The sequence below is a fragment of the Mesoplodon densirostris genome, chromosome 10, assembly GCF_025265405.1.
Source record: "Mesoplodon densirostris isolate mMesDen1 chromosome 10, mMesDen1 primary haplotype, whole genome shotgun sequence".
NCBI lineage: Eukaryota > Metazoa > Chordata > Mammalia > Artiodactyla > Ziphiidae > Mesoplodon > Mesoplodon densirostris.
The window spans coordinates 109758636-109772419 of NC_082670.1; the positions used below are offsets into that span (position 1 = coordinate 109758636).

Here is a 13784-nt window from a genome sequence, read left to right on the forward strand (position 1 = left end):
TGTTAGTAAGTTATGGGGAACTTGTGCGGGGTGTGGGGACGTCCTCTGTACTATCTTTGTAATTTTTCTGTAAATCTAAAACTGTTCTAAAGTTAAAAGTTTATGACGACCTAGATGGGTGCGATGGTGGTGGGGGGGTGGAAGGGAGGTCCAAGAGGGAGGGGATATAGGTATACATAGAGCTGATTCACTTCACTGTGCAGAAGAAACTAACACAACATCGTAAAGCAATTATATTCCAATTAAAAAAATACATATGAACTCTTCTTCAACCAATTTACTAGTTTTAGTGTAATTCAAAATCTTCAGTAGGATGTTTTTTCCAAAATGAAAAATGGATCCCAAAGGTACATGGGTGAAAGAGGAGGAATAGCCAAGTACATTTTGGAGACGGTAAGAAGGGGTGAATTTCTATAACTGACATTAAAACCCACAAAGCCACAATCTTAAGAGAACGTGGTTCTGATGCAAAAACAGATCGATGAAATGGAATCTGACCCAGAAACAGACCTGAGAGCTTATAAATATGGAACCTGTACAAAGGTGGCCTCTGATGGACTGGAAAAGAAAAGTTTGCTGTGTTTGCCTATTTGCACCAGGCATACGGTTGCACGAACAGCACCCTGTTTTATTTAATGTCTAGTTTGACCTCGGGCAGAAGGGCGAGTTGACACACTCCTCAGATCACAGCTGCTCTCACCGCCCCACGCGCCTTCCCTTCAGCCTCGATTGTGCCTCCCTCCTTCCCTCCCCGAGCAGCGCCCAACCTCACGTGTTTGCTGTATGGGTTTAGAAATTCAAGTACTTTTGAAAAATAGGCAGTATTGCTTTTGGTATGTGTTTTCCACTTACATAAATGGTAACGTCCAACAGGTCTAACTGTACCCCTTCCCTTTTCCACAGCAGCATGTGTTCTGGGATCCGTCCACACTCCGAGCCCGATGCTTTGGACCAGTGGTCCCCAGCACACGCCCGCCGTCTGCAGCTGTCCTCTTCCCCAGCAGTGAGCCTGTGGGTTGCCTCTACCTTCCCAGGCCATCAGTAATGCTGGAATGAAGGAACCTTCTGGTTTGTGCCTGTCGTTCAGCGTGACCTTCACCAGGACTGACCCTCAGGAGGGCAGGTTGCTAAGTCACAGGGCCCCGAACGCTCCATTCCGCGAAGGACAACCAGCCTGCTCCCCAGAATAACCGGAGCGGCTCACATCCCAGCTGGCAGTGCGTGCGGGTTCCCTTGACGACATTCTCTCCGACGCTGGGCGCGATGGTTCCATTTGATACCTGGAAGGACTGAGCGTCAGCACCGCGCGCTGTGTTCCAGCCCCCACTTCAGTGGGGAGCCCCCCTCCCATATTTCTGGCTCAGTGTTCTGTTGAATTTCCCACCTTCTCCTCAATGACTGCCAGACTCCATACATGTTCCAGATCAGCCCCTCGGCTGAGTGCTGTCCCTCTGCCTGGGGATCGGTCGGCAGGCTCTGGTCTATTCACAACGACGTGGGAGACTCGAGTCCCGGCCACGGCGCCCCTCCTCCCCTCGCCAGCTGCTGCCCCATCTCCCCGCCCGCTCCCCCTGCTCAGGGTGAGGCACACTCAGTGGCTCGGGGAGTCCGCTCCGTTCTCGGAGTATGTTTGACAAATCCATTGACCTCCCTCTGGCTTTGGTGGCATCTCCAACACTATTTTGGGGGCAGCGGCCCCATGCTAATTTGACGCCTTTTCTACGGCCAGAAGACAGTGTGTCACGTGCCAATTTTACAGGGAAAAAATTGGGGAGAAAAACATTTAAGTATTCTTTTTTATGTGAGTATTGAACGTATATTAAAGTGTTTTTAAGGGAAAACATATAATTATTGTGTTTGCCACATCTAGCAGCTGAAAGCTGCTCTTCTTGTTTTCTCCAAGTCCTTGTCATTTTCTTGGTTGGTGGCAGACCAAATTACTACTCAGCAGCCCTTGCCTGATGCCTGTAACATTAAACAGAACCCAGTGTCACAGCAACAACTCGCGTGCTTTTGTACCACGGGCTGTGGAAGTGACAGATTTAAATCTGGATGGTTATGGAATAACCTCAACCCTGTGTCTTGGGTGTCCTGCAGCTCATTACTTTTGCAGAAAAAAACCTTCCACCAGGAATTGGAGCTTGTGTCTTTCTTGCGAGGGTTTCCATGGCTGTGCTTCGTCCTACTCTCGGTGGGGGTGGACCCAGACATCAGTGCTGCTCAGAACTCTTCAGGTGATGTCAAGGACAGCCAAGGCTGAGGACCAGCATCAACTTAGACCACTGGTTTTCACACCCGGAAGCACCCTGCATCACCCGAGGGATGAAAAAAGATTCCTGGGTCCCACTTCCAGAGGTTCTGATTTAGTTGGTGTGGATCACAGCCTGCGCGTCAGGACGTGTCAGTGCTTCTCAGGTGATTCATATGCACAGCAAAGTTTAAGGACCCTGCCTTAAGGAGAGTTAGCCATCACACAGCTGCTGCAATCACTGTGCCCATTAGTTCAATCCTATCAGACTCCTAAGTGCCCCGTCCTCCAATAGTCAGGTATGTTTTTGGGCTGAAGGCTTACTTGGGTTTTTGCATATGTTTTCCTTACCTTGACTTCTTTTCTCTGCGGCGGCCAAGAAGAAGCCTTTGTCGGTCCATTAGCTGTTTTTAGATAATGTTTCCTTCTTTGGGGTCTGGCTGCCTTTATGCTTTTTGTCTTGGCTTTTTGGTTTTGGAAGTTTCACGCACGTAACGTTTGGGTGTAAATCAATCTTTTTCCTGCGTGCCACTTCTGATTCTTCCCTCTGAGCGTTCAAGGCTTTGCTCCATTCCAGAGAGCCATCGGCTGTGCTCTCCGGAGGTTGCCTCTTGTCCCTCCCATTCAGCGTGCGTTGCACCCTTTGCGGTCCTTCTCCACATCTCTTAACCTCTCCTTCATATCTTCCCGCCCTTTCCCCCTCCATCTGCAGTGTGTTTCAATTCTTTACCTTTAAAACTATGTCATACTCACTTAACTTCACATTTCAATGATTATGTTTATTTCCAGAAGTTGCATTTGCTTCATTTTTAAATCGACGTGCTTTGTTTGCTTTCATATTTCCCTGTTTGGGCTTATGTTTTCTAGTCCTTATTTTATCTCATTAATCATTTTAAGCACATTTCCTTTATACTTCAGATTGATCTGTTATTTCAATTTCTTGGTAAGCTAGTCCTTCCTATTTCTTCTCCTCCACGCCTCAGAGACTCACTCCGTTATCTCTGAGATAGGAGTCCTTATCTTTTAGAGATCTATATTGAAATATTTATGACTGAAACGGCATGATGCCTAGGGTTTGCTTCAAAAGAATCGAGTGTGGAGGAAGTGAGCACGAGTACAGACGGAGTGAGACTGGCCTCCTGGTCTGTAATTTTCACGTATGAGTTCATCTTCACCAAGGATTTTTTTTTTTCCTCTTGGGGATTCTCATACTCTGCGTTGTGGAAATACTGCTAGAGAACACATTTTTGTCTTCTTTGGCTAGTTGGCCTCATTGAGTTCATGATAAGGTTTTTTTTTTTTTTTTTCGGTACACGGGCCTCTCACTGTTGTGGCCTCTCCCGTTGTGGAGCACAGGCCCCGGACGCACAGGCTCAGCAGCCATGGCTCACGGGCCCAGCCACTCCGCGGCATGTGGAATCTTCCCAGACCGGGGCACAAACCTGCGTCCCCTGCTTCGGCAGGCGGACTCTCAACCACTGCGCCACCAGGGAAGCCCTATGATAAGATTTTTTTAAGACTGTTAACTTGTCTCTAGGATTTCTGCAACGTGTGCTCCGTATAAACTGGGACCTTGTACCAGGATGAGGAGCCTGGAATCTGTTGGCTAGAGCCTCGGAGACCTAAGCTGCTCTCTTGCTTCTGCAGCTGCTGGGCGGATTCATTTTAGTTCCCCCGTCGCTGAAGGGCAGTTTCTCCAGGATCCCAGGTTTCAGCTGAAGTCTGGCTTCTGGCTCTCAAATGCGGGGGCACCAGGGCAAGTCTCCATTCCGGAGGGAGCACTCAAACCCCTCCCTGCATCCTCTGGGGTTTATTTCTCAGCCAGTGCTGATGACATCTACTACTTTATCAGCGACACACAGCAAATCCCTTTTTGTCTCGCAAGCTCTGTGCCTGCACATTTCCGGCAGATGTACTCTGTGTGCGTGCGGCGGAGGGAGCGCCCACATCGGCTCATTCTGCCATGTTGTTGGTTATTAACGGCATATGGGAAATAATTTACCTTCTTGCGTTTAAACGTGTAACTAAGGAGTTCTCTTATTTTCTTATTCTTGGGTTCCTTAGATAGATAATATATCGTCTGAACATGCTAATAAGAATAAAAGTTAATACTTGTTTGCCTACAAACAATATTATCCATGATTTCAAATTGTCCTCAGAAAAAAATCTCTGTACCAACGATGCCATCACTAATCTCTGCTGTGTATGTGGATAACTTGAGTCTCAGAGCAGTTAGACGATGTTCCCCAGATCACTCAAGGCCACACAGGGCGCGTGGAGCTGGGACTGCAGGCCGGGCACCCGCTTCAGGGTCTGCACGGCCGATCCCACCCTCCAGCACTCCTTACACAACCGATGCATTTGCTGTTTTAAAAATGTGCGTGTGAATGAAGTGGCTGAAGTTCCAGAATAAACTTCCAGTGCACACGTCCCCTGGGGTAGGAAGATGGTCCACGCCTAGTAGCCGGTTCTCTCCGTACCACCGGCACATGGTTTGAGCCATGCGACTGGAGCTGGTCCACGAGGCGGGAGTGGAAGTGACGTGGAGACACCTGTTTCAGGTGGGCAGGCAGCCACCTGACGCTGACCTTCATGTGGGAAGTAAACCTGGGCTGGATACGGCCCTGGCTTTGAGGAGTGGGTTTCCGTCGTGGCAGCTTGTGCCAGTTCCTACCACTTGCCCCAGTTCCAGCAATGCTTTTCCCTGCTGCTTTGCAGAGAAAGTAAAAACCGCCAATGACCACTCCAGTGACCAATACACACACTCCCCTTGATCTCAGATTCTGATTATCTCATCTCTCTCTTGTATATTCAACCCCCTTCTCTTAGCTGGATCCTCCTCATTTCTTTTATTTCATTTAAACATCCTCATCCTGGTTATGTTTATAGAAAGAGCCCTTACCTTTTAGAGATATATAATGAAATATTTATGGTTTAAACGACAAGGTGACTGGGACTTGCTTCAAAATAACCCAGCATTGGGGGAGTAGTGGGTAGAGATGAAATAAGACTGGTCGTGAGTCAGTAACTACTGAAGCTGGGTGAGGGCTACACAGGGAGTCATCACACTCTTCCATTTACTTTTCTGTAGATATATTTGAAATTTTTTATAATGCACAGTTTTTCTTAAAATGATATATACAAATTAATAGAAGAAAAACTTTCTTATGGAAGTATTTTTTGAAAATTGGAGAAGAAAATGTGTTTATCGCAACCTATGAAAGACACACGCCTCCGGTGCCTCTTCATCTCACCCTCCCCCAGTTAATCAGAAATGGGAACCCGGGAGTATTTTTGTTTCACTGCCGACTTTGAAGACGGGGGAGTGGCTGAGAGCCAAGTACTCAGGCGCCTCTAGGAGCTGGAAAAGCTGAGGAGACGATTCCCTCCTGGAGCCTCCAGAACGGAACTGCAGCCCGATCAACACCTTGATTTTAGCTCAGTGGGACCTGCTTTGAACTTCTGACATGCAGCACTTTTTTCCCAGCCTCTAAGTCATCATTTAGTGGTTTACAGAGCCCCAGCCACACGATCGAGGTGTTCGCAATGCAGTAAAGCATCGCAGCAGAAGTTATATAGTTAAGTACAACCAACGAGTTACAGAACATTTTTAAAAAAGCTGGAGTGAAGCAACACTATGTCAAATTCCAAAGACGCTGAGAAGTGTCAGGAATTCCACCACCGGGAGACCGACAGGCGAAGACACACAGGCACCGCACCTCCAGCGGGCAGGTCTGCAGAGGGTGAGCGAGCGTGTAAAGTACAATTGCACAATGATACAAAGATAATAAATTTGTGTTAATCTAGGTCACTAAGTGCGTAGTAAAGTTTTACAGCAGCAATCAGAAACTAATACACACATGTTCCAGCTGAACAGAAACAGGATGTCAGCTGGCCGTGAACTTCCCTTAGAGCTGTCAGCAAACAAGGAAGGGGTTCAGACCTTGGCCTCTCAGACAGGAGAGTCTGGCTCAAATCCCAGTCTGCCCACAGCAGGCCACCTAACTGTCCTGTGTCTCCATTTCTTCATTTGTCAGATGGGAACGGCAATAGCGCCTGAACAGTAAGCGGCCTTGTTGGGAGGACTTACATGTGAACACGGCTGTCCTGGGAACCAGGCGCGTGGTAAGCCCTCGACAACGTCAGTTACTGCTGTCAGCGGTGGTATCTTTCTCAGCTTTCCAGCCACTGATTTGCCTGTTCCTTTGCCAACACCGTACTGTTCTGATGGGTGGGAAAGGGTCAACGCACTATTGTTTTCCTTCATCATTAGTTAATTACATAATGATTAATTCTCCATATAAAGTTTAAACCTTTTCATACAGTTGCATGAAAGAAAAAAACTAGCACCGATTTCACAAATGGTATTGGAACAAACTGGATATTCCTAGGAAGAAGAACAAAACACCACTCCACAGACCCTAGAACAGCTGAAATCAACAAGATGGCAACGCCAAGTGCTGGCAAAGATGTGGAACCACTAGACCCCTCACACACTGCTGGAGGGAATATAAAACGGTACAACCACCACTTTGGAAAACAGTTCAATGGTTTTCACAAAGTTAAACAAACACGTGACAGTTCACCCAGAAATTCCACGTCTAGGTATTTACTCAGGTAAAATGAAACCACATGTCCACGCAAAGACTTGTACATGAATGTCCACGGCAGCTTTTTCATAATATCCCCAAACTGGAAACAACCCAACTGTCCACCGGACGTTCGTGCAACGGAGTAAGACGCAGCAATTCAGAGGGAGGGTCCCCAATTCATCCTGCAACAGCGCTGAGCGCCAGCAGCATCACACTGAGCAAAGGCGACCGGGGGCCAGTGCCCACTGCAGCACCCGCTCAGCTGCAATTCTAGGGCAGGCAAATGATCACCAAGAACGGAGGGCTGACCCGGGCAGCCTGGGGCTGGGGGAGAGGCTGACGGCAAAGGGGCCCGAGGGAACTTTCTGAGGTGATGAAGACGTTCCATATCTCAATCGTGGTGACGGTTACCCAAGGGTGATATGTGTATCAAACTTCACTGGACTGTGTGTGTGAAAAGGATGCATTTTATCGAGTCTAAACTGTACTTCAAAAAAGCTGATTTTTTTTAAAAAGAGAAAAGAAACAAACATAACATTGGGATTCAGTGGGATTGCATTATTTGTACAGTAATTTTGGAAGACGTTTTAAAGCAACACTACGGTTCCCATCCCGTGCCCGCAAGGCTCTCTTCCTGGACCCCCGTGTTTACAGCCGCCGTTTTAACGCCCGTGCGGGGAGCCTCATGCACAGGTCTCCAGCCTCAACCTTTTCTCTGGGCTCCCAACCCCAGAACGGCCACCTGACTTCCTCACACCTGGTGGCTCAAATCTCTCTCAACCCAACATGTAGGAACCAAGCTCGCAGTCTTCCACTCAGAGCAGACTCCTGGTACGACTTCCGTCCAAATAAACCCACTCGTTCCCCCTAAGGGTATGTCGGGACCACCCGACTCTGGTTCTTTTTTCCCCTGTAAACGTCTCTCTCCCTGTGGACCGTCTTCCTTTGCCACCCCCTGCCACCCACCTCATAAGACACCATCTCCATCCCAGAGGTCAGCGCAGCCTCCTGGCCCCCCGACACGCTCAGTCTGTTCCCCTTTCACGGCCAGGGTGGTCTAGTCCCATTACGGCGTCTCCACTGCCCCTGGACCGGCGTGGAGGTGGGGCTCCCCCTACCTCAGCCTAGGTGCGTGCCCTTACCCTCCCCCGCCTGCCCCTCCCCCCTCGGCCTGGCTTGGGTCCATTAATCTTCCAATTCCAGCCCGAACTCCCACCCTGGGTGCTTTCTTGGACCGCCCGACCCACCCACCAAACCTAATCAAACCTCCTGTGAGTCACTTAACACAATCACAATCCTGCCTTTTCTGTAATGATTAGATCAACCCAGAGAATTGCGTCTAGAACCCGTTTCTTCAAGGCGGGGTCTCTGGGCGGCAGAAAACTGCAACCCAATCAACTCTTCTCGGGTTAAGCTGGCTGGCCCGCCCTCCTTCTATCCAATCACGACAGACTTATAAGAGGGGCCTGGGTGGCTCCAGATCAGCGAGTTTCCTGTAGGGCCCCTGAGAGGACAGGCCTTCTCTGCGGGAGATACTTCTGAAGGCTGCCCTCAGACTGACGGTCGTGACTGCGGACACCCCTGGACTCCAGCGCCTCAGGCCCCTCTTCCCGGAAGGGTCTCCTGGAAGCCGCTCCGCGTCTCCAGACCCCCCGAGCCACCAGCCACAGAGTCACGGCAGGGAGACCAGGTACGTGCCGGGCGCCCCTGGGGGATGGGCACGCCTTGTACGACCAACAGCCCCCGGTGCCCTGGGAGGACCAGGGCCAGCTCCCCAGACAGCCTCGCCCTCCACCTCTGCTCCCCGCCTTCCTTCCCTCTTCCCTCTGGGGACGGAAAGCTCCTCCAATCGGCCCAAGGTAACCTTGCCTCTCCCACCTTGTCCGGACACTTGGCATGAATCAGTGAACCCTCCTGCGGGCCAACCGCTACGGGCTCCTCTTGGAAAACAGGTCACCCCAGACCCCTCCCTCCGGACACCGTGTCCCCCTGCCGCCAGCCCGACCCAGCGAGCTCCCGCCTGCGTGCCGTGGATGCGGGGGTGCGGAGAGGTGGTTGGAGCCCCCGGACTGACCCGGTTCCCTCTCTCGGGCAGATTCCTCATGCAGGAGCAGAGACCCTCCAAGCGCTTTCGCTCAACGGCCCCTAATCAAGGTACGTGCGACACCCTCACCCCCTTTCCAGTGCTCCCCAGTTTTGACTCTACGTTTGCTATTTACTTGTATGACACAGAAGGCGTTTTGTGGGGAACAGCGGCCCTCGCCTCAGTTTCCCCTCCAGACACGACCGTCTTCCTGTGTTTCTTGGCGCTACTTCCTGTTCTCTAAACGCCTGCGCTCCTGCCGACTTTCCCCAGTTAAGACTTCACGCAGGGTCTTCCCTCCCAGCAGAGGAGTCGGTAGTGGTCGGTCACGAGTTCTCAGCATCTCATGCCCACTCTCACTTTCCACACTGAAGCCCCGGGCCCCACCTCCCGCCCGCCTTCCAGGGACCCTTTACTCTGAGTGCAGACACCCTGTGCCCCAGGGTTAATTCCCCTCTTCTGAATTTTCCAGGACTTAGTAGTTGGGCTACTGTTTGCAAATTCAGTGTTCTCAAAGTCTTCCCCGATTGTTTAAATTCACACCCAATCAAGAGCTCTACCAACCTCACCCCCCCCACCCCCGTCATCCGGCTGGGGAACCCCATCCCCCTCTGGAATTCTACACCCTGTTTCTTTTATCTGGTGTCCTTTTCTCTCTTGGCTTATTTTTTCTCATTGGAACACCCAGCTCTCAACCCTCACCTCCCAGTTTTCCTAGCCAACAACTGAGGAAAAAAATTAACCCATTTGGTGGTGACCCCAAATGCAGCTCCAGCCCAGGCCCCCCACCTGGATGACCCAAACGCCTTAGCATCGTCAGGCTCATCCTCTGTTGTCCTAACCTGCATCTTCTTCCTTGGGAAAGGCTTCCTGCCCTCCCGCCGGGGAAGGGGTGGGCCAGGAGGGCGCCTGCAGACAGACGGGCCACCCGGTCGCCACCAGCCACCGACCCCTTCGCGCCTCCCCCGAGGCTGCAGCCCTCCTTCCCAGCACCCCCGCTCCAGGCACACCTCCTCCCTGCCCCCCAAGTCCAGCTGTGACGCCCTTGCCGCCTTCCTTTCAATGGCTCCCTGGACCGCAGGGTAAACTCAAGCCCGGCTTAGCTGAAGGAGGCCTTGGTGAGCTGCCCCGCGTGCGGTGCTGTCCTTCAGCTGCCCAGGTGTCCTTCAGCTCAGGGAGCCGGGCTCCCGGCCTCTCTGCCCTCCCTGCCCCTCCGCTGTCAGCGCCGTTACTTGGTTTTGTTTGCTTCTGTCTGTCTCTCCTATTGAAGTTTAGAGCCGTGAAGACAGGGACTGTCATTTTTATTCAAATTGAATCTCTCTGGTGAACGCAGACTCCACATCCCCATCAGTACAATGGGGATTCTAATACCTGGCTGGCCAGGCAGCTGCGAGGGCTGAATGCCATGGCCCGTGGGGAGTGCCCAGCCTGGAGGAGGCTTGTGGCCGTCCAGGGGCACCCCCCACCCCCCCAGCCCCTAAGCCTCCCTCTGCTGAGTCTCTGCATCTCTCTCCACCTCAGGTGTTCATCCCCAGGAGACAGGCTGCCCTGGTGCAGAAGGCGGAGACCCTGGGGGGGCAGCCGGACCCCCGCAGCCAGGCCAGCCCTCGAGACCCTCCACCTCAGGTGTTCATCCCCAGGAGACAGGCTGCCCTGGTGCAGAAGGCGGAGACCCTGGGGGGGCAGCCGGACCCCCGCAGCCAGGCCAGCCCTCGAGACCCTTTGCTTATGTGAACCCCATGAGATGTCAGACCCCCGCGTTCGTGGACTCGGCTCGCCTTGCACAGAGAGGCCGAGGCCGCCGCAGGGGAGATAGCCAGAGGGCTGAAAGAGGCCGGGGCAGGGACCCCCGCCTGCACAGGGACCCCCGCCTGCAGGAGGGGCCGGGACGCCTGCTGGGGCCAGATCTGCATTTGGAGCTGGACAGCGGAGAGGTGTCCGAACGGCCCGCGGAGCCAGAAGCCAGGGAGACCCCTTTCACCAGAGCAGCCATGGCGGCTGCGGCACACGGACACGTGCTGCAGGGCCCCGGCCCCGGCAGTGACGCACTTGGGAGGAGACCCCAGGGGCTGCCCAATGCCTACAGGTTCTGGGGTCTCAGGGAGGTCCAGCCTTCCGCCTGTTCCTACGTTGGGTTCATACCCTCGGGCTTGGCTTTGATAGTCATGCAGACACCCTCCGGCACCTACCTGTATGCGGTCGCAGCGCCCTATGCCCACCACAGCCAGCCCCTCTCTCGCTGACCTGGGCATTTGCTAAATACTCCAGGAGACCTTCCCCCAACCGGAGTCCCATTCCTGTCCCCACTGTCTCCCCCGCTCCCTGTACTGCCCGGACTGAGCCTGCAAGCTCCCCCGGGATCCCGGCAGGCCCAGGTCTGCTTCCCACAGGACAGGCAGTGACAAGGGACAGAGCAGTGCACGAGGTGTCCAGGCAGAGGGAGCCCCAGGGTGCTCACGGGACGGAGAAGCTGTGATCGGAGCTTCCCAGTGAGTGGCTGCAGGGTCAGGATACTGATGGCGGTCCCCCAGCAGCCTGTGAAACGCGGCCAGTGGTTCCCCTCTGAAGAGAAACACGGATCCTGAGTGGGTGTGAGAGTGACACGCGTGGATGAGGCTTGGTTAAAGAGGAAATTCCAAGAGCTGCCTGTGAGGTGAGACCTACAGGGAAAGCAGAACTGGCCTGACATCAACACTCCCTCAAAAGCATCGGTGATTCCGAGAAAGCCATGAGGAGACCCCCTCGGATCCTGGAGAGCATATGACCCTGAGTCTCGAATTCCGTAACCTGGACCAGGTGGTGCGCAGACAGGAGGGGCTGGGCGCCGTCGAGGCACAGGAAAGGGGCCTGAATCCTAATCAGCCCGGCCCAAAGTGGGAGCTTCCTCTGAGCTCGAGAGCTCACAGGCTGATAACAAAGCCCCTTCCTGTGAAAGCCGGCTCCAGGCGAGTTGTTTTGCTGCCTGCCCTGAAAGCACAGATAATGCTTTGCAGCCAGGAAAAAAAAAAAAGAAGTGGGAAGAAAAGAGGAAGAAGTGGGATGCAAGAAGGACCAGAAAGCAAGGAAATGGGTAAACTGTATTATTGAGTCTGAATAAGTATGATCCTTGAAGAAAGATGAATAATCTGGAATTGAAATCCCAGAAGGGGACTTCCCTGGTGGTGCAGCGGATAAGAATCCGCCTGCCAATGCAGGGGACATGAGTTCATTCCCTGGCCCGGGAAGATCCCACATGCCGTGGAGCAACTAAGCTCGTGCGCCACAACTGCTGAAGCCCGCTCACCTAGAGCCCGTGCTCCGCAACAAGAGAAGCCACCGCAGTGACAAGCCCGCGCACCGCAACGAAGAGTAGCCCCTGCTCGCCACAACTAGAGAAAGCCTGCGCACAGCAACGAAGACCCAACTCAGCCAACAAAAAAGAAAAAAAATTCCAGAAGGCATTGACATCGAAATTTGGGGGACGTAGGAGTTCAAAGGAGCTTAAAATTACTGAAATTCTGGTCTAGTCCTGGAATTCTACAGATGCTCAACCTGAGAGAGCAGAGGGACCCTGGACATTTGTAAGCAGGTGGCCCCATGGTGACTTCTACAGGAGCTGGAGTGGAATGAGTGATTCCACACAGAGTGAGGGACACGTGGACCCAAGGAAATCTGACGAATCAAACAAGGCAGAGGGGGTAACAGAAACAAGGAGAAAGCAGGACACGTTGACAACGCTAAGTGAGGGGGCTTCCCTGGTGGCGCAGTGGTTGAGAGTCCACCTGCCGATGCAGGGGACGCGGGTTCGTGCCCCGGTCCGGGAAGATCCCACATGCCGCGGAGCGGCTGGGCCCGTGAGCCATGGCCGCTGAGCCTGCACGTCCGGAGCCTGTGCTCCGCAACAGGAGAGGCCACAACAGTGAGACGCCCGTGTACCACAAAAAAAACAAAAAAACAAACAAAAAAAAACACTAAGTAAGGAGCAAGTAAGTGGGTGGCGGCCTCCGTGCTCCTGGCTTCAAAGGGGATATTTTACACATTGACCATTAAGCAGGTGTTTCCTGTACTTTTCTCACAGGCATGTTTGATCAAGTCTAGATCACTCCCATCTTCTGATTTTGATAAGAGGTTTATTAGGAATTGGATTTTGTATTTTATTAAGTAGGCTTTGACCGCCTGATTTTGATTCATTTGTAAGAGAAAACGTCCAAGGTAAATGAAGAGAATTTTTACCATGAAAGATTTTTTTCTTGTGTATCCAACCATCCCCTTAAATAAACCCTTCTCTCTGCCTTTTACTGGAGTACATCTTTTATTAAAATTTCAGTTTTCATCTTACCAATGTCAAATGAGTTTACTGTAACCAGAAAAAGAAACACACAGAAAGACAAAGAACAAGTGTCTGCTTCCCCCACCCCCTGCTTTCCCTACAGCCGTATAGGCCTATACGAACACATGTGTACTTAAAGGCATCTTTGGGGTTTTATTTTACAAAAATGGGGCATGCGATCCTCCTGGGGTCACCCGGGGTGATTTAGGGTCCAGGCAGGTGTGGCAGATGTGCTGGGGGCAGTGCTGGAACCCATTCTCCGTGTGAAGCAGGCGCCACGCAGACACCCAAGCTCGTCTGCGGTGGAAGCTGCTTCTTGCCCTCAACCTGGGTGCCCTGCGCTCAACCGCACGTTTGTGCCGTCACCTCCCCGGGAGCTGGCCGACCCTCTGCAAGGCGCACGCTTCAGGCTCTTCAGGGAACAACCCTCTGCTGACGGGCTGTTTCCACCACCAGAACGCTTTGCAAAACACTCGTACGTGGACTCTTCAGTACTGGCTCTTTTAATTTTATGAAATAAATCCTCAAAGTGAGATTCCCATGTCAAGCAGT

General features: G+C 52.3%; 1 protein-coding gene across 2 annotated transcripts; it reads left to right on the top strand.

Moving 5' to 3' along the window:
* Positions 1-8376: 8376 nt before the first annotated feature.
* PRR20G (proline rich 20G) lies at positions 8377-12677 on the top strand. Of its 2 annotated transcripts, XM_060110558.1 has the most exons (3): positions 8377-8530; positions 8936-8994; positions 10445-12677. In XM_060110558.1, exons 2-3 carry the CDS (start codon positions 8943-8945, stop codon positions 11164-11166), a joined length of 774 nt encoding a protein of 257 aa, XP_059966541.1. In that variant the 5' UTR covers positions 8377-8530; positions 8936-8942; the 3' UTR covers positions 11167-12677. The 2 variants fall into 2 exon arrangements, with proteins under 2 accessions (XP_059966541.1, XP_059966540.1); XM_060110557.1 differs by lacking the exon at positions 8377-8530 and having other exon boundaries at positions 8815-8994.
* The last annotated feature ends 1107 nt before the right edge of the window (positions 12678-13784 follow it).

What these genes read in the sequence shown, in the direction of transcription:
- PRR20G (XM_060110557.1), top strand. Translation starts at nt 8,874, where the DNA reads ATGCGGGGGTGCGGAGAGGTGGTTGGAGCCCCCGGACTGACCCGGTTC. An exon ending in CTCAACGGCCCCTAATCAAG is followed by an intron (nt 8,995 to 10,444) that starts GTACGTGCGACA and finishes TCTCCACCTCAG; the next exon opens with GTGTTCATCCCCAGGAGACA.